The 22041-nt window shown below is 40.0% G+C and overlaps 1 protein-coding gene across 1 annotated transcript in view; it reads left to right on the forward strand.

Moving 5' to 3' along the window:
- The first annotated feature begins 204 nt into the window (after window positions 1-204).
- LOC136875498 (uncharacterized) overlaps window positions 205-22041 on the forward strand; it is a 119044-nt gene continuing 97207 nt past the window's right edge. Inside the window, exon 1 of the mRNA XM_067149046.2 lies at window positions 205-379. Coding sequence (XP_067005147.1) covers window positions 363-379 — 17 coding nt within the window. The 5' untranslated portion in view covers window positions 205-362. The remainder of the gene's footprint in view (window positions 380-22041) is intronic.

Here is a 22041-nt window from a genome sequence, read left to right on the forward strand (position 1 = left end):
CTGAACAACAAAGCAACGGCAGCGGCAGTAGGAGCAGATTTCTCTTTAGACATAAGGTAGGCATACGCTTGGAGGAGAAGGGAGGTTTCACAAAAACGGGTGGGGATTAACAGAAGACAGAGCGATACTGTGACGTCACGTGTGTATAAAACAGTCCAGCAACGCGGAGCGCCCTTTCAGTCTTTCCTTAAACCTAGTCTAATAAGTGTTTAATACGTATTTGTAAATACATAGTTTTCAAAAACTAAAAATAATAAAAGAAGTTGTTTAAGCGATAAAAACCGGTGGATAGTTCACGGTTCTGAAGAGCGGGAACAACAACAGCAGAAGAAGTAGCAGCAACAGAAGGCACTCAACTCAAGATGCGGTTCTCAATAACGTAAGTACCAAGACATTGTTGTCTGCCCTTTTACAGTTATCTTTTCTCTACCCTATCTTACTAAAGAAACAAATAACATACTGAATTGTAATATTTCTATTGTATCATTTAATTTGATCAGTGTATATGGGAGCTTCATCCTGTGATAGCTGGATTACAAACCTGCAGGACTAGGTTAGGCGTGTTTCGAAATTAGAGCAAACATAACCTGTAATTTAAATACGTTGTTACGTATAAGTGCAAGAAAAATAGCGCTCTTAAACATGTCGTAATATTAATTTTAATATGTAAGTTTCATAGAAACTTAATTGAAGTATAATGCTGCGAGATTAATAGCGGAAATTCCTTGCATTACTCCAGTATTAGAGTTGCGTGATAACCAGCTGTTCGGATAACGGTCTTCGAGGATGACCACATCACCTACAGACGGCAACCGCCTGTTCCCTTTGCAGAATATCAGGCTATAACACTATTTATTGCCAAGTATTTTTGGGGTAGTTAAGAAGTTGAATTTGACTGTGAAAAATATATATTATTTCTCCTGTAGCTTGTCATAATTTTGACATTTGAAGGACGAAAAAAATGCATGCTATGTTCAATACTATTAGTTTCGCAGAAGGATCGTTTCGGAACATGGAATGAACTTGTGAATCATAATGTCTCGCATCTAAACTATGACATAATAATAATAATAATAATAATAATAATAATAATAATAATAATAATAATAATAATACTAATAATAATAATAATAATAATAATAATAATAATAATAATAATAATAATAATAATAATTTCGTGTAGCTATTTCTAGCCGGGTACAGCCCTTGTAAGGCAGACCCTCCGATGAGGGTGGGCGGCATGTGCCATGTGTAGGTAACTGCGTGTTATTGTGGTGGAGGATAGTGTTATGTCTGGTGTGTGAGTTGCAGGGATGTTGGGGACAGCACAAACACCCAGTCCCCGAGCCATTGGAATTAACCAATGAAGGTTAAAGTCCTCGACCCGGCCTGGAATCGAACCCGGACCCTCTGACCAGAAGGCCAGTACGCTGACCATTCAGCCAACAAGTCGGGAATAATAATAATAATAATAATAATAATAATAATAATAATAATCATAATAATAATAATAATAATAATAATAATAATAATAATGTACCTCCATACTCATATTCATTATGGACATACTTTCAGTGTTAAGTCTGCATGCCACAGTGTATTAACTATCCGCATTTAGAATGTTCTTTCTTTGCAACTGGTTCTGTGGCCTCGTTTCGTTCCACAACCCTTAGTCATTTAATTGTGAGTCTAACGATCTTCGCCTTCGTCTCCCTCTGCTTCTCTTACCCTTCATAGTAGAGCCCATTATTCTCCTTAGTAACGTACCCTACTCTATTCATCTATATAATAATAATTTTGCCAGCGATTAATGGTGAAAACCTATTATAAAATTCTTACTAACATTTTTTGCTAAATTTCTATGTATATAAAGGGAGTCTTATAATCGATCAAGGTAGCTCTGTGCGTTAAAGATTATGGACCCCGGAAGCTGGGTTTCCAATACTGTTGTAGTCATCCTTGAAGTAATCATACGTGGCCCCTCCCGTTTTGTAAGTCTATATAATTGCTGAGGTGGCACCCAGTTAACGAGGTCACGTATCTTCCTGCCATTCCATTCTATTAATAAATTGTAAAAATTCACACATCAAAATAGACACCATATCAATACAGTTTATCAGATAAAATTTACACGTGGATGTTGACCTCGTTTTACTATGTCTTTCAGATTTAATAATAATAATAATAATAATAATAATAATAATAATAATAATAATAATAATAATAATAATAATAATAATAATAATAATGAAAAAAGAAATGAAGTGGCGTATGGCTTTTAGTGCCGGGAGTGTCCGAGGACAAGTTCGGCTCGCCATATGCAGGTCTTTTGATTTGACTCCCGTAGGCGACCTGCGCGTCGTGATGAAGATGAAATGATGATGACGACATATATACCTAGCCCCCGTGCCGGCGAAATTAACCAAGTATGGTTAAAATTCCCGACCCTGCCGGGAATCGAACCCGGGACCCCTGTGGCCAAAGGCCAGCGCGCTTACCATTTTACCAAGGAATAATAATAATAATAATAATAATAATAATAATAATAATAATAATAATAATAATAATAATAATAATAATAATAATAATAACTTTAAACATATTAAAATTTCATCTGGTCTACTAAGTCAATGGATATGAAGATGCACAAACTAAAGATTCTAAAATATAATGAAGAAGTTCTACATTTTCAGTATGAGAACAATCGGCATAACAAACTTCTATTACAACTACTACATATCCGTTTTTTGCAGGGTTGGTCTTCACAGTGGTCAATTGTTTACTTTTCCTACCTCTCACATTTCTTTTCTGTCAAGTAAACATCGAAAGTTACAAACAACTACATCATAGAAGATACTCCACTCGAAATTTGTGTATCAGACAGTCGTTTTATGATCTCTGTGTTATTATTTGAGGACAGTTAATTATTTCAATAATTTCAGTGTCTCTTAATTCATTAGTGATATTTTTTAAATTTGCTTTATCGCGCACCGACACAGGTCTTATGCGACGATGGGATAGGGTGAAGAGTTGGAAGGAAGCGACCGTGGCCTTAATTAAGGTACAGCTCCTGCATTTGCCTGGTGTGAAAGTGGAAAACTACGGCAAACTATCTTCAAGGTTGCCGACAGTGGGGTTCGAACCCACTATCTCCCGATTGCTAGCTGATGACTATGTAATCAAACGGCGCACCCACTTGCTTATTATTCGGATTTCGACCCGCGAGAAGCAACAGGTTTGCTGGTTCGTCTCTTTTTCCCCTCCCAGAATTGTTTCACCTTTCACTGAGGTTCCTCCTCGCTTTTTCTGACCAGCTGGTTTTGGCCTTTGTATACTGTTCCTAGAAACGTTTGAATTTATCAGACTTAGTCTGAAACACTGCTCGGTACCATACCTCGTTTTTTACGGATCCCAACTTCTTCCGTCCCCTGAACCCATATTGTGGTAGTCTTTCTTTGGTGATGTGGTTAAAAATTATTTCTGTCTGTAGTAACAATAACAACGTTAAAACATATTCAGAATTTACCTGGTCTACATACTACTATTCGTAAGAGCCCAAATTTTAAAGAATTTAAAAGCACAAAATTATAATTACGCAAATGCCGTAGCCATTTTGGGACACTTGAACTCGTGATATCTGTGAAGTTAAGCAACAGTGGGTGTGGTCACTAATTGGATGGTTTGCCCATGTTGTGTTGGCTAAGGAAGGAGAAAGGAACTAGTCATCCTATTGCAAGTAGACTTCAGGTCAGGACGACTGATCAGTAGCCTCTGGCTTAGCTGGATACAATGACTAGGGCACCAACGTCCGGGTTTCGAGAAGACAAACTGTTCTGGCTATTATTATTATTATTATTATTATTATTATTATTATTATTATTATTATTATTATTATTTCTGAACGGTATTTAGATAGGTAGTTTAATCGCAATTTAAAGGCAGAGGAAACGTTAAAGCTGATGAAACACCGTTTGTAATGCCAGGCAAATAATATTCATAAGTTGTTCGATGAAATTTTTAAAAATAGGAAATTACCGATTAATAATAATAATAATAATAATAATAATAATAATAATAATAATAATAATAATATACGCCTGTGTAGTGTAGTGGTTAGTGTGATTAGCTGCCACCCCGGAGGCCCGGATTCGATTCCCGGCTCTGCCACGAAATTTGGAAAGTGGTACGAGGACTGGATCGGGGTGACTCAGCCTTGGGAGGTCAAATGGTTAGAGGAGTTCGATTCTCGCATAAGTCATCCTCCAAGTGATTTTCCGTGGTTTCTCACTTCTCCTCCAGGCAATGCCGGGGTGATACCTAACTTACTGCCACGGCCGCTTCCTTCACTTTCGCTTTCGTCTTCCTGTCCTCTACAAGGCTCCTGTTCAGCATTGCAGGTGAGGCCGCCTGCGCGAGGTTCTGGTCCTCCTCTCGAGTTGTATCCCCGACCAAAATCTCACACACTAGGACGCTCACCTTGTGGCGGTGGAGGTGGCATCCCTCGCTGAGTTCGAGGAAAAAACAACCCAGGACGGTAAACGGATTAAATAATAATAATAATAATAATAATAATAATAATAATAATAATAATAATAATAATAATAATAATAATAGCAGAAAAGAAATGAATACACAAATAATAAATAATTGAATAAATAAATAATACCTCAGACTTTCTGAATTAGCACCGTTTTGGAAGATTTTGTACCAATTTCGACGTTTTAACAATACTGGAAGCTACTGCTGCAGCGAGCGCAAATAAAAATCATACATGTCATGCTGGAATACTTAGCATTCAGAAAAAATAAAATAGTGCACTCATTATTCTCTGAAATAGAATCTTCCCAATAATTTAACCTAAACTGTAAAATGCTAACAACTTAACCATGGATGTTATGATGTTTTTGTAGTTTAGGAGCGTTGATCGTAGACGGTATTTGGAAGTACGTGCCCGTGGTATACGAGAGAATAGAAAGCATCTGACTAGGCTTCTTTGACTACTTTTGTCAGTTCAGAGGTCGTTTGTCTTAATTGGATATTGGGCGTCCTTGGGACTAGATAGACACAGAAACCAAAGCAAGAAGTTTTGATCTTGGACTCAGGGCATCCATTGGAATCCAAATCACTCGGACATGATTACTCCTTTTGTTTTTGGTGGGTTGACAGTAACAATAGCACTCAAATAAGATCTCAGTATGTTACAATAAAAGTTTTGTCTCACACAATGAGTCTACATGGTTCAAATTTGGATCTGTTTATTTCTAATCTGCTGAAACTAATCTCGTAGCTAAATGTTCAATGGCAGAGTGGAAAGCAGCATTATTTGGAGATCTGGTACTGACATAGTTATCCCAAGTAACTTCTCCTCCACTCCACTTCCACACTTCTTCTTTTGAATGCTGAAATTCTATGGCAATCCTAACTTAAAATAATTGCAAAATCGCATATTGCTAAAGACAATATAAGGACACAGATTACAAGGCAAATTTTCCAACTTGTAATTGCACGGATTTGATGATCAAAGTTGTCCCAAATCCTTAAAACTGATCAAAAATAAAATAAACTACCAACCCTTAATTTGTATACATGATGTTTCAAAATTCCTTTTACATACTTTGATGGCTTGTAGGGGGTACCAAATAGAGGTCACTTTGAATAAAAGCCCATGCCCGGACAAGCAGAACACCGCCACGTGTTTAAATGCTGCGTTAATGAGCGCGGATCGGAGTACGAATACTACATTGTTGTTGTAGTGTTTCTGCGTTCAATTAACAACAAATTACGAGAACACTGAGATTTACGAGACCAGGGTAGAGTCAGAGGACCTGCTTGCACGGGCCGGTGTTTGTCTACCAGGTGTTTGTGACCGAGTGTACCGGAACATGATACGCAGGAACAAAGTTTGTATCGCAGTGGGTGATCATCACGTTGAGCCGGTCTTGTAGAAGCACTGTACGTTCTCTGCACTGCTCGATGACGCAGCAGACGCAGACGCGAGACACTTACATGTGTGGTGGTGTTTTGCTTGTAGCGAGGAAACGGCACGTTTCTGAACATGGGATTCTATTCAAAATATTACATATTCGGTCTTCCCTAGAAACCCTCTGAATGTCTTACAGGAATATACCATTTCCCAGGGTCCTCTTTCATCCAAGAGCCTGCGAGCTCATGGCCTGCTGTTGTATGCTCTGATGTCGAACATAAAGAAATATCAAATCGATACCACTAACTGGGATGTTCTAGTAACTGACAACCCAATATGATGCCAATTTGTCAATTAAGGTCCTTAACCATTCAAACAGCTGGAGCTGTACATGAATTAAGGCCACGGCCGCTACCTTTCCAAATCCCTTTCTCTTCCTTGCATCGCCGAAAATCTTCAATGCGTTAGTGCGACGTTAAACTGCTAGCAAAAAAATAAATCCACTTCGAACAGAAAAAACGGAGAATCCAAAGTGGCAAACAAAATGCTAGGAAATTCGCCACTCAAGAGAAATAATCCTCAGCAACAACTAGGTTTTGACCCTGACAATGTGTGCCAGTACTGTGAAAGAGTTTGTAGTTCCAGGATACACTAGTATTCTACAGACCCACGAACAAAACTTCGGTATCAAAGGAAGACAACTCTACTTGTCCGCGGTAACAACGCATCATGATGATGATGATGCTTGTTGTTTTAAGGAGCTTAACATCGAAGGTCATCGGCCCCTCAACGCATCATATCACACTCGATACTCTGGTTAAACTTTTCGAATTCTGGATGCTTTTATTTATTCGTAATAAAGTAGGTCCACGAAGGGAAACCCTATCACTATGAACATAAGTTTTACGATAATTTTATTCTTATTTTCTGGTAGATCCACTTAGCGCGAACAGATCTTGGTATAATGAAAGCCTAGTGATTTACACAAGTCGAACTTTCGGTCTATAAGTCAGATAGCTCCACTGCTATCCTCTCGTCACCAAGAATAAGCAAGAAATCTTAGTCAGTGTCCAGAAGAGGTGTAATAGCAGCGTAAAATAGTCACTTATTTCTAATCAAGCCGGCCTCAACTCTAATATCGGATGATTCATGTGGGCTTTTTGAAATGAAATGACACAACCTTGTGGTTTGAATTCTATGTGGAGGTCACGGGCTATAATCACAATATCTACAGCCACTTAAAACTAAGTGCTACCTCCTTTCGAATCGCGACTTGTAACGAACTAATCCGATCAAGCTCTGTATTTAGGCATGTTGTACCCGGGCACCTGAGAGAATTTTGTGCCCTCGAATTATTTCTCCATGCCTTCATATATGTAGTCATAAAAATAATAAAACATACAAAACAATATTTTTAAGAAATAAAATAAAGACAGAAGTAATTAAAAACTGGTCTAACAGGTGGTGTGTCGTGTTTGCGCACTGGTGAAACGCTATAGTGATCCAGCCAGAACATCGTTGCAAGTGTTTCGTTATTACACATCCTGTTCTCAGCATGAAAAAATGAGTGATTGGGAACGGAAAACCGTCAGTTTCCTCGTTTATGCTAATAGAACGTTATATTAATATAATAGTATATAATAATTTGTCTTCCATTATAAACTATACTGAAGTATTAAAACTATAGTAGTATCCAGTATTCGGGAGATAGTAGGTTCTAACCCCACTATCGGCAGCCCTGAAAATGGTTTTCCGTGGTTTCCGATTTTCACACCAGGCAAATGCTGGGCCTGTACCTTAATTAAGGCCACGGCCGCTTCCTTCGCACTCCTAGCCCCTTCCTGTCCCATCGTCACCATAAGACCTTCTGTGTCGGTGCGACGTAAAGCAACTAGAAAAAAAAAGAAACTATAGTATATTGAAAACATTACTTTCATTAATCTCGTCACATGTTATGGGTTGCCATTATGATATAGCGTACCATTTACGTTTTTGTATCGGTACTTGTATACATAAATTTAGCTATAAAAATTAACAAACTGATATTCTCGTCAAGATTGATCCAAAAAAAAATTAAGGCCACGGCCGCTTCCTTCCAACTCCCAGCCCTTTCCTGTCCCATCGTCGCCATAAGGCATATCTGTGTCGGTGCGACGTAAAGCCAATAGTAAAAAAAACCATACAAAACAATATTTTTAAGAAATAAAATAAAGGCAGAAGTAATTAAAATTATTTCGTTGAAATTGAAAGGAGCCTTTCAGAACTAATAAGGCAGCCTGCTGACCTAACTGTTTCTTCGGACCGAAACTTGCGCAGAAGTCGGGGAAGTGCGTCTACACCCTACCAGCAGCTCTGTGACCGTAACATTGTCAAGGTAACAGAAGTTCTTAATATAGTTTCTCTCGATCGACTGTCAGTGGCTGATGTTTTTCAGATTCACACTGTACCGTGAGAGTGTATTTGTATAGTACACACGTCTTCATAAGCTAACTGCAGGGTTGCCAGACGGTAAAATGCCTTTCGAGGACAAAATTGTTAAAAACGGGGGACATTTTACTTTTTAAAAAAGAGGACAGAGGGTGCCAACGTAACAAACTGCTCGAAAATATTCCTTTGACGTCTATTAACTTTTATCGGAGCTGTTCATCTTCCTTACAATCACTTCCAATTCACATGTTGTTTTGTGATCATCCGTCTCAAACACGCTTAGATACTTAACTCTCAAGTTATCACTGAATTTACAACATGTCTTATTTATGACTTGCACATACTACAATAAGAAAATCCAAGTACGAAAAGCCACGTGAACACGAGGCAAAACAAAGAATGAAAATGTATGTGGCATTTAAACCGCAAACAGTGCTTAACAGGAGTACCAACCTAAATATATAAATATGTCCTATTCCCCTCGTAAATTAAAGAAGTAATGTGTTATGAAAATATGGAGTCTTGGTCTGTAGGTTTAGCAGGCGGCTCCACATCATCACCATAAATGAATCCGCCCACATGGATAACAGATTTATTTGTACATAGTCACCACGTACAATCCGACTCGTTGGCTGAACGGTCAGCGGTTCAGAGGGTCCCGGGTTCGATTCCCGGCCGGGTCGGGGATTTTAACCTTAATTGGTTAATTCCAATGACACGGGGGCTGGGGGTATGTGTTGTCTTCATCATCATTCCATCCTCTTCACGACACGCAGGTCGCCTACGGGAGTCAAATAGAAAGACCTGCACCTGGCGAGCCGAACCCGCCCTGAGATATCCCGGCACGACATTTCACCACGTACAATGTTAGTACACTTACAGGATACAGTGATTGCACAGATACAAAGAGAACGTGTAGCTGAGTCACACTCAGCGACTCTGAATGACGCAGGTTCAGGAGTTTATATACAACATGATGCACTATTGCATCGTGCACAAGGGTGAATTCTGTACATGGGGTGGGTTCACTCGTCCGGATGCCGCCACAAAAGGTCCAGTTTCCAATAGCCATGCATTCTAAAATGCCGGACTTGGAGTATTTTTAAATGCCTGGAGGATAGGAGGTCAATGTTTAAATAAGAGGGCATGTCCTATCATGGCGGACGTGTAATCACTCTGCTAACTGTTCCGAACTGCCCAAGTGTTTTTCAGGTATTTAGTATATTATTACTCCCTGATGATCGGCTAACAAAAAGAATATGAAATTTTATTCAATCTAAGGCAACAAGGTCGAGATGGTTCCAGGAATGCGAAAAAGATCTGAGGCAGATTGGTATTTCAGGCCAAGAAATTCATGACAGGAACGCATTCAGAAGATTGGTGAACAACTATCAAGGTTTCCAAATGGTATTAACTTCCAGAAGACGGAAAGGACCTTTGTCTGATGAGCATAAACAGCCCACTCGTCGTTGGGCTCAGAAGATACTGGCAGGAAGTCAAAGCCGAAACAAGAACAAGACCTAGACACTGAAATGAAGTTGGTTGTTACCACGCAGTCCATAGAGGCTCAACTCGATGTATAAAAAAGAAAAAATAGTGGTTATCCGTTTTTATTAGAAACCCTATTTTGCACATGTTATATTAGGGTTATAGATAACAAAACTCGATTAATACATAAAATAACAACATAAACAATAAAATGGAGAAATTTAGCAAATGCATTATGACAGCAACATTTTTGTAAACAGAATATTGAAAGGTGCTTGATATTGTATATCACACATAAGTGAATTAATCATTCATATATATACTTCTTTAAAAATAGGACAGTCAAATAAAAGATGATAAAGAGTTTGTGGCATTTCACAAGTACAAGTGTACGGCTTCTGGATATTGTTTTTAAACCTATTAAAATATGATATAAATTTTCCATGTCCTGGCATAAACTGTGTTAAAATATGGACATATGTTAATCTAATTGACGGAAATCTTAGGAAAGAGCAAATTCCTTGTAAGCTGACCTCTTGAGCTAGTTATCCATAGATTATTCCATATGTTTTCCGTGTACGATTTTAGCTACTTAATATAAAACTACGTTGATTTGACGGCAGAATGATTATCATTAAATTTAGGATCTTATAAACAATGTCGGTATTTTCCGGGCATGTAGGCCGTGGTCTAGGAGCATATCATGGTCCCGACGTTTCGCCGAAAACTGCGTTCGGCATCTTCAAGGGTTCCGGATGATTTCGAGAATTTCATTACTCCGACCGTGAAAGCCTCAACAGCTTTGGAATATGTTAATTGATCATTCACTGAAGTTTCATTGATCTGTCCGATCCAACCCAAGCAATTCCCTTGTAAGTCCAGTTGATCACCGTGACAACATAGCATTCCACTAGGCAAATGATTTCCATCTTACTTTGGTACTAGTGATCACCCCTGCTTCACAAGCATGGTCATATCCTATTGATGATACAGCCAGGTGATTCATGTGCTACTGGATCTAATATGCACGTAAATAATTCTGGATTCTACAAGATCAAAGTATGATGGGAGATCAAACAGCCAGTGAAACGTACAAGGAGAATTATTATATTAAACTATTTGGAAAAATAGGATTACAGAATAACAGCAGTACCAACAATTTTTTAAATTAAATTACCCTAACTTGGCAATGATTCCTCCTCTTCCTCTTCCTCCTCCCCTTCCTCCTGTCTGATCTTGAGTTGGCTAATTTTTAATTAGAAGTGCCGCTTCTGGTATTTTTCCGCCTTGGGCCTAGCCCGACCTGGCATACAGCCCGTTTGTTTATAACAAACTATGTGAAAAGCGATAGTGATATCTCTAGATTATCAGCTAAGGAAATGCTCGTAGCTGTCTGGAAGGTGTCCAACAAATGTTAGTATGTTAAATAGAGTGAAATTCAAATGTTTCTTGGAGATGGATTGAACTGTTGTTGGCAGGTGAGAGTGAAATCTTTATAATTAGTTTGTCCTTTGGCGCCTTCAGATTTCCTTGTGCTGGGACTTTCTTATTGATGCCTATTCCACGGGGAGTTGAAGAACTTTGTCCATATATTGTACCCTTGGGTTGCCTCGGCTTATGGGTGCAATATATGTTTAGTAAAGAAATTTAGCGACCACTTCCCCCACGTGAGCGTTTTCTAAAAGACAAAGTATTAAAAAACAATGATGATATTCACGTAAGTCCAATAGATTAGAAAGGAATCGACAACGACAAAGCGTCCCAGCGAAGGTGGTTGCGTAAAATGCTGATTGATGACTTTAAAGCGGTCAGCGCCACTTCATTGATAAGTTCGAAAATATGACAGAATATAAAAGAAATCATTGGTATTGTACCCCTGACTCCAATTAGTAGGCAAATAACTTCCATCTTTTGCAGGCAAAAAATCTTTCTTGTAGAACGGAATAGTGGGCTCATAAATGTATTTCTTTTCTTGGTTAACACAAGATTCGAAGCGGATTTTTCGGTCTATTATGTAGCCTGTGGTGTCCTTGTAGGCGATGATGTCAATCCGACGAGCACTCTCAGTATTCGCAGACCATGGACTTCATCATGCACAGTAAAGCCCGTTGCTCTCAAGGCCTGAGCTGTCGAATATCTTAGGGCCTATCTTGTGGTGTTTTGCAATATGCAGAGTCTGACCGTACTCGCAGTAACCAAGAACGTGCGCAAGTGTTTCAGTCTCGTTGTGACAATGCCTACAGTGTTATAAACTTATGATATTTGAGTCATTTTTGTGCGCTCATAAACTAAAATAGTTCCCCGAAGTAGCATTAAAAGTTTCTTTTGAATAATCGCAAAATAAAAGTGAATTGTCTCCCTTTTGGTTATGATATGATATAAGTGCTAAGAGTCGCAATATATCTACCAACTCTTGGGATACGGAGTTGATAGCAGTTTTAATTGCCAACTCATATTGCCAGAGGTGGGAGAGTGGCCTCTAGGTATAAGGAGAAAAGGCAAAAAGAGGGGGTTTTGATGTTGCTCTAAGGGGAAAACAATGTGATTATTGATCCCAGACAGTAGAAAAACCCCTGTGGATTGGGGCGGTAGAATAACACTCACCTCTGCCCGTCGTAAGACGTGACTAAAAGGGGCCCCATGGCTCTCAAGTTGGGAGCGTGCGTTGATGACCACGGGGCCCCGGCCTGAGTCCTGGCATTGTTCCCACTTATATATATAAGGCTCCTCACTTTCGTGTATCCTATCCGACTTCCCTTGGTTAACTCTTGTTCTTTTCAGACCCCGATGGTTTTAGTTTTGCGAATCGTAGGGAGTCTCATTTTACGGCCTGCATGGCCTTTGTCTTTCTTTGACCGATATCTTCATTTTTCTCTCTGATTTAGTGTTATACAGTGAATGGTTACCTAGTTGTACTTCCCCTTAAAACAGTAATTACCACCACCACTGAAGTAATAAAGCTTGTAATTTGACCCTACTGTAAATTTATTTGGCATATTTGCAGCTATACACCGACCTTCGCAGAATAGGCGTCTTCTCTGACAAACAGAGTGCTTTGACTTTATCTATAACTTTTGAAATAAATATGTGATAATCTTCTTGAGCATATTTTCTTTTGCCGTATAACTTATAACTTAACACGTCATGACGTGTTTAATGGACAGTATTTTTTTTTTAAAGAACGAAAAATAATGGTTACTCGCAGTGCTACTCCAGCTTGCACGCCGTATAGATGAGTTCGTTTTTCCTGCACATTCCTGTAATTGTTTTCAGGCCATAGTTTACTAAAGGACAAAGTTGCCACCCTATACTATATTCGCCAAGATTTTTTTTGTATCGCTCTGTTTGTGGACTTGTCAGATGTTCTGTACTTCAGTTTCTACCACTTTCCATTTTGATGTCAGCTAAACAGCATGTACTATATAATATGGGTTTTATTCTTCTGTGAAATAAATACACTGCCTATTTAAATAATAATAATAATAATAATAATAATAATAATAATAATAATAATAATAATAATAATAATAATAATGAAAATCTACAGCCCGTTTTCAGCCATTCGACCGGGTCAGGAATGGTATGAATGAAGCCCCATCTAGCGGCGAGGATAGGAATTGTGCCGGCTGCCGAAGCCTGTCGCACTCCTCTGGGGCAATGATTCATGAATGACAGATGAAATGAAATGATGTTGGAGAGTGTTTCTGGAATGAAATTTGACAGGGAAAACCGGAGTACCCGGATAAAAACCTGTTCCGCCTCCGATTGTCCAGCAAAAATCTCACTTGGAGTGACCGGGATGTGAACCACGGAACCCAGCGGTGAGAGGCCGGCGCGCTGCCGTCTGAGCCACGGATGCTTCAATAATAATAATAATAATAATAATAATAATAATAATAATAATAATAATAATAATAATAGGTTATTTGCAGGGAGCAAACGATTGCATTATAATTTCTCAGCCACCAGTTCGCCTTGTAGTATTGTCCTTCTATGTACTGACCTTGACTTCTACTTCTTCTTTTCCCATTCATACGGAGTCGACGTTTCTGACAAGTCTTTTCCATTTCCCCCGGTTCCAAATAGCATTTTCTATTAACTGCTTTTCCCTGAGATCTTTCCGCACAAAATCCATCCATCTTCTTCTGGGTCTACATCCCACCCCCATGTCAAGCATTCTCCTTTCTACATAGTTTTCATCCATGCGCTTAATGAACCCATACCAAGACAATCGCCTTTCTTGCACATTTCTAGATATTTCAGTCGCTTTAACGCTGCCTCGTAGAAGTATGTCCTTGATGTAGTATTTCCTAATCACCCCACACATCCATCTCAGCATCTTCATTTCAGATACTTCCAGCCAGTTACATTGTGAATGCACTGTTGGCCATGTTTCTGCATCATTGAATTGACCTTCAGTAAATTGACTTAATATCATATACGGTATTGTTTAATAATAGTAATTTAAGCCGTAAACATTCGAACTGGTAAATACAATATGGTCCAGTCCTCCCTGCTAACAGCTACTCTAAATAAGCCAGTTGATAATGAATTAGACCACTGGTGGAGGTTTCCCAACCAGAAAAAGTGTCGTCGTTCTTCCTTCAACTTTTCATTGAAGTATGAGTTGTTGGAGGAGGTATTTCTCGTTATGCATAATGTGGCCAAAGTATGTTGTCTTCCTTTCTTTGATGGTCATTGTAACCTCTAACTGTTTTCCCATGCACTGCATAACGACGACGTTCGTTACGGGATCCAACCAATATATTCTGAGCATACGACGATAACGCCAGAGCTCAAAGGCATTTAACCGTTTAATTATTACGCCCGTGAATGTCCAAGCCTCCGCACAGCAATACAAAGTGGAGAAGACATAACACTTAAGGATTTGGGTTCTAAGATGAAGGTTTTAAGTTCAGATTAAATAATACTTTAAGATCCGATAGAAGAAATTACATTAGCAGACGATTAAGATCAAGTGGAGTTTTAAAAAGTAGGAACCGGGCGAGTTGGCCGTGCGGTTAGGCGCACGCGGCTGTGAGCTTGCATCCGGGAGATAGTGGGTTCGGATACCACTGTCGGCAGCCCTTAAGATGGTTTTCAATGGTTTACCATTTTCACACCAGGCAAGTGCTGGATCTGTACCTTAATTAAGGCCACGGTCGCTTCCTTCCAACTCCTAGGCCTCTCCTAATCCATCGTCGCCATAAGACCTATCTGTGTCGGTGCGACGTAAAGCCATTAGCAAAAAAAAGTGGGAAATATCATAAAATGAAGACAAACTGGGAAAAATATTTGTTTATAGGAAGAATAATAGAGATTGGAATAATTTGTCAAGGGAGATGAATGATATAATTTTTTCAACTACTTGGAAATCATTTAGGTAAAAAACTTATAGGAAATATGCAACCTGAGCAAAAGCCCTAAATGCAAATCGATGGCGTTGATTGATTGATTGATTGATTGATTGATTGATTGATTGATTTTTGGCGTCAAGAAAGACATCCGGCCGTAAAATTGAGATGAATCCATATAAGTTGCCGATCCCACGTAACAGGGATTACGTTACGAACTTATCCACTGTGCAGAAAATCCTTATTGAAGTTACAAGTGAGATGGTATTGCGTCACAGTTATTTGTCTGGCAACAACTACGTTTGAACTTTTCATGCTAGGGCGTCAACTCTTGCTGCATGGCATTTACAAGTAGTGTCCTTGCTTTGAACGGTTATATTCATAGTTTCATATAACACTGAATTATATTTACATTAAAGACACCTTAGTATTTCCATAGGAACATAATTCTCGTTAGAATTTATCAGTAAATTCCATCATCTTTTATGCTCATGATGGATCATGCTAGAAAGCCTGACATAACGAATAACGGTACTTCAGGTTTGCTTCTTCAGCGAAGCTCTATAATCTACGTTTCAGAGTTGTAATTGATGTATAAGTTTTGGGCCAAGACCGGTTCCTTAGCTGAGTGACCAGCGCAGAGGATTTTGGTTCAGAGGTCCTGGGTTCGATTCACGAACGGGCCGGGGAATTTATCCACTTCTTATTAATTCCTCTAACCTACGAACTGGCTGGGTATTTATGCTCTTCCTTATACACACCTCCTCATTTTACAAACGCCACTATCAACCACAACAGGAACACATTCCTCCACTTAGAGTTAGTTACAGGAATGGAATCCTGCACTAAAACTGGGCCAAATTCACATGTAGAGCCAACCTCAAGTAATTGGGAATACGCCAGGAAGAACAGAACGTTTGGACACAAGAATCGAATGGCTCCTAAATGTAGACTGCCGTTGCCTAAGATTGAGTGCTACTTACGAAAGGAGTAACAAGTATACTCTATAGGCCTACTGCACAACAGTTCTAAAAGGAGATTTGCATAAACATTAGGGGTATGGCCTTATGGCCTTTTAGAAACCATAGAAACTATGCTATCACGCTACATTATGGAAGAGCGGGATAGAAGATATTTACTACTGCCTAAACATTCCAGCTCTAGTCATGACAAATAATAATAATAATAATAATAATAATAATAATAATAATAATAATAATAATAATAATAATAATAATAATAATAATAATAATAATAATAATAATAATAATAGTAATAATAATAATAATAATAATAATAATAACGTTATTTGTTTAGCGTATCTTCAACAGATATGTATTTTTCAAAAAGCAAAACAAAGCAAAGCTATCTCTGTTCCAGTCAAAGAGGTCGCTGGAAGAGTTACCTCTACACGAAATGGTGAACTCTATCCTCAGCCGCCTTTGCCACCAAGAATTAATCTGGTGTAGGCTGAGAGAAGTAAACCTCTACAGAAGTCGAAGCTTCGTTTCAAAGTTTCTCGACATTTTGTCGGAGAAAAGTCCCTTCGGGTGGACTGAGCACACCTCTACTGCCTTAGCTAGACGACCCTCTGTGGGTGGGGGCTGTAGAATAACGCCCACGGTATCCCCTGCCTGTCGTAAGAGGCGACTAAAGGGGGCCCCGGGGCTCTGAACTTTGGAGCATGGGTTGGTGATCACGGGTCCCTTAGCTGAGTCCTGGCATTGCTTAAACTTACTTGTGCCAGGCTCCTCACTTTCATCTGTCCTATCCGACCTCCCTTGGTCAACTCTTGTCGTTTCCGACTCCGACTTTATTAGGTTTACGAGGGCTACGGAGTCTTTCATTTTCACGCCCTTCGTCGTCCTTGTCTTCCTTGGGCTGATATCTTCATTTTTTGAAATTTCGGATCCCTTCCATTTTTTCCCTCTGATTAGTGTTATATAGAGGATGGTTGCCTAGTTGTACTTCCTTTTTAAACAATAATCACCTAGACGCTAGAATTAGAAACTAATCGCCGGTTAAGGATTTCAATGTACGTAATTCTTTGAATGTGTAGAATGAACGATAGACGTAGTCCTAACTCTCCTACAGTTAATTACTGTGTCGTAATTAAATGAAATTCCTTTGCTGGCAAATATCTTTGTGTTACCAATGCTCTCTGTTTTCTGGTATGGGCTAGAGCAAGTTTACAACCTTTCTCGGTCTCATCCTTAGCTTTGACAATTTGAAATTGACTGAGGTATGAGCGATTCTAGTAATGCCATTCCTTATGCAGCTTCCTCATTCCCGTTGTGCATAGGCATATATGACAGCTGATGGCGGAGGTGTTGAGGATCCAACCAGTCTCTGGACCGAGTTTTAAACTTATACAATTAACTGAAGTCAGTGACGTAGACATGCTGAAACAATGGATCGTATGAGAACTGTGAAGTTAAGCAGCATTAGGCATGGTCCACCATTTGAATGGGTAGCCACGTGCTGTTGGCCGCAACCGGAGCACCCTAGCGCTGCTTGATAGCGTTCCTACCTCCTGCCGTGTGTTTCTTGTGTTTTGGTGAGCAGAGCAGTTGGCACCTCTGCTTTTTGTTTTGTTCTATTGGTGGAAAGTGAAGGATTCTACATGCTGATATCGCAAAAATGTAATTATCCATTCTTTGAACATACCTGTGAAATCTGTACTTACAGATGCGGACGCAGTTTCTCAGAATATGGTGACTATCTGAGGAGACGGTGGTTACCTTTTCTTCTCCTATTCTCGTTTAATATAACCGAACAAGTTGGCCGCGCGGTTAGGGCCGCGTAGCTTTGAGCTTACATTCGAGAGAATGGTGGGTGCGAATCATTTTCCGTGGTTTCCTCATTTTCACACGAGTCAAACGCTGGGGCTGTACCTTAATTAAGGTCACGGCCACTTCCTTCCAACTCCTAACCCTTTCCTATTCCCATCGTCGCCATAAGACCTACGGTGCAACATAAAGCCAATCGAAAAATCTATTCCTTCCCAAACCCAGGTCTTTTCCATCTTTGCATGGCTGAAAAATATTCGATGTCTTAGTGCGACGTAAGAAAAAACACTTGCAAGGGGACCTGCCGAAAATAAAACTCCCCATGAGAAACGATACACAGTCATCTCCTCGCGGTGTTTCTCGAGTAGCGCTAACAACCATGCTGTTAAACTTCAAAGCAAAATTCGTTATTTTCGTCATCAGTAAATAAATGATGCAATATCCCGCGTGAAGAACGGGCATTCATTTAGTACTTAATATACGGCACAGATAATCGTAGTCGTGTGGTTAGACTGAGCGTACTCAGCCATGTATCTTCTAATTGGTGTAGGTTCACTGACAAGTTGTTTCTTATTTTGTGTGTGTGTATGTCCACAGTACTTTCGAATCCATCTCTTGACACAGGCCAGAGTAAAGTGTAGCTTCCACTGAAGTCCCAGTCAAAATCCATGGCTGTGACAATATGGAAGTTGCTGGGGTATGGGTAGTGCTGAGTAATGACATTCAGTGCATGGCTAGTGCATCTGAGTGTTATGAAATGTACTGCTCATAGGGTCAGTCGTGCTGCAATAGTACTTTCTGACTGAGTGAGGAAAGCAGTGGCAAACTACATCACTCCTCATCTTGCCTAGTACACCTCATTTCGGTGCTGCAATTGTTTTTGGGGTTTCCTTATAGCTGCATAACCTTTGGTGGTGCTATTTGAGAATCCAACCAGCCTCTGGGCTGATGACCTAACAGACACAGACATGGCCTCAGAAGAAGCTGTACAGGTGACTTGCACGCCTGTGAGTCTAGGGTCCTACCTATGATGAATTCTTATGCTGAGGACAACACTCAAAACCCAGTTAACCAATGAAGTTTAAAATCCCCGATCCAGCCAGGAATCGAACCCGGGATCTCCTGGACCAAAGGTCCGCATGCTAACCATTTAGCCATGGAACTAGTACCTGCTCTATGTGCAAGCCCGAGTGTTTGATCGAGATGCCTAAGCCTGACATATTCGGTATAACTTGTAATCTGATGGCCGGCGACGAGTTGCTTCTCTGTGAGTTTCCCGGCTCCATGGCTAAATGGTTAGCGTACTGGCCTTTGGTCACAGGAGTCCCGGGTTCGATTCCCGATAGGGTCGGGAATTTTAACCATAATTGCTTGTTGCTTTACGTCGCACCGACACAGATAGGTCCTATGGCGACGATGGGACAAGGAAGGGCTAGGAGTGGGAAGGAAGTGGCCGTGGCCTTGATTAAGGTACAGCCCCAGCATTTGCCTGGTGTGAAAATGGGAAACCACGGAAAACCATTTTCAGGGCTGCCGACAGTGGGGTTCGAACCTACTATCTCCCGAATACTGGATACTGGCCGCACTTAAGCGACTGCAGCTATCGAGCTCGGTAACCATAATTGGTTAATTCCCCTCGCACAGGTAGTGGGTGTATATATCGTCTTCATCATCATTTCATCCTCATCATGACGCGCGGGTCACCTACGGGAGTCAAATCAAAAGACCTGAACCTGGCGAGCCAACGTCCTCGGACACATCCCGGCACAAAAAACCATACGCCATTTCATTTCTTTTTCATTAATAAAAATCCCATGTAAAGATATATTTCCACCAGTATTCTAATATTGCTCATGCACACTCTTTCACTCCTTTTTTGTTCTTTATATGTTACGCGTGTTGCTGTAACAACAATAATTAGTTCCCGAACCGTAGCAGATTGAGTATAAGCCAAACGTGTACACAAGAAGTCGATCAACCACATTTCACCAATCAACACATATAATCTTTGGAGCAAGCCTTAATGTGGCAAGCATGATGTGCAATTCAGGCACATTAAACCGTGCTTTGATTGGCTGACAGATACGAGACTGAGAAGAATAAATTAATCAGACATGTTCTTAAATCTGTTCGAGAGACGGAATACGAGTGTTACAGACATCACGCAGAGTACGTGTCGAAGAAATTATTATAATATACTAGCCTAAATTTCATGGCCAATTATCGTAACTGGAAACAAAATTACCCTACGTTTTTCTTTTAAAGTGTGCCATGTCGCAACGACTGTTGTAAGGCTAATGATTGTTATTAGTGGTAAAATAACTGCATAGAACGTTCATGTAGCCGTATTTTTCTCTATATAATTGACAATAAATTTAAATGGCAATATTTCTTTTTTCAATTTGCTTTACGTCGCATCGACACAAACATGTCTTATGGCGACGATCGGACAGGAAAGGCCTAGAAGTGGGAAGGAATCGACCGTGACCTTGATTAACGTACAGCCCCAGCATTTTCTTGATGTGAAAACTAGAAACCACGGAAATCCATCTTCAGGGTTGCTGACCCATTATCTCCCGAAAATGCAAGCAGCCACTCGCTCCATATATTTGCTATTTCATTAAAACGATACTGACATCATGGGCATCAATAATATAAACGTTCTTTCTCTCTATGACATCACCCCCTGTGGGTGGGGGTGGTAGAATAACATTCGCGGTATCCCCTGCCTGTCGTAAGAGGTGACTAAAAGGAACCCCAGAGCTTTCAACTTGGGAGCGTGGGTTGGCGAGCACGAGACTTTAGCTGGCACTGCTTACACTTACTTGTGCTGGCTACTCACTTTCATCCATCCTATCCGACTTCCCTTGGTCAGTTCTTGTTCTTTTCCGACCATGACGCTATTAGGTTCCCGAAGCCTGGGAAGTCTTTCATTTTCACGCCCTTCGTGGCCCTTGTCTTCTTTGGACGATACCTTAATTTTTTGAGGTGTAGGATCCCTTCTACTTTTCCCTATGATTAGTGTTAATAGAAGGTGGTTGCCAAGTTGTATTTCCTTTTAAAACAATCATCACCAGCACTCCCACCTCTCTATGACACCGTCGTTAGCCTCTCACCAAAACGGCTGCTTTACGAATATCGGTCAATGAAATTGTATTGAACTTTTGATTCGTAGTCACTGCAAAATCATGTCTCGCGGTTTACTGACACCTTATATTTCTGGTGGAGGAAACTACTGACATTCTTCGGCACCCCAAATACTGATTGGTACTTCAAAGGTTTTGATGAACATCTTTTGTTGTAGATAAGTTGAATGATCTGGATCCTACAAATGTTTCAAATATAGTACTGTATATTCATCCGATTTGGTATACTTTCATATTTCCTCTCTTAACGTCACTTCTTTTCTTTTTCTTCTTCTTCTGCCTGGATGAGTGGCTCAGACGGTTGAGGCGCTGGCCCTCTGACGTCAACTTGCCAGGTTCGATCAAGGTGCTCAAATACGTCAGCCTCGTGTCGGTAGATTTACCGGCACCTAAAAGAACTCCTGCAGGAATAAATTCTGGCACCTCGGCATCTACGGAAACCGTAAAAGTAGTTAGTGGGACGTATATAAAATAACATTCTTCTTATTCTTCTTGGTATTTCCTCACAATTGACTGGATTTCGTAGTTCATTGCGATTTGACTGGATGCTCTTTCTAACGCACTGTATGTGGAGGGATGTATTCAGTACAGCGTGTTTCTATGGCGGTTGTGTGAATATGAAGATGAATGCGTTGGGACAAATACCCAGTCGCCGAGTCAGAGCAATTAAAACCACTTCCCTCACTGTGTTTCTTTTCAATCTCCCTTCCTATCTTTCTTTTTGAGACCGTTCAAAAATTCCCAGAACAAGTACTCAATTCTTTAAAATCGTGTGTGATTTTAATTTTTAGTTTATCCTAGTAATTTCTTGAATTGCCTTGATCCACGTTGGCTCATTTTGATTTTAGGGTTTTGACCAGAATTTTATTACTGGGTGTCCTTCCTGACAGCACCTGATTTTGAATATTCCACCC

This window comes from Anabrus simplex, chromosome 6, assembly GCF_040414725.1.
Source record: "Anabrus simplex isolate iqAnaSimp1 chromosome 6, ASM4041472v1, whole genome shotgun sequence".
In the NCBI taxonomy this organism is placed as follows: Eukaryota; Metazoa; Arthropoda; class Insecta; order Orthoptera; family Tettigoniidae; genus Anabrus; species Anabrus simplex.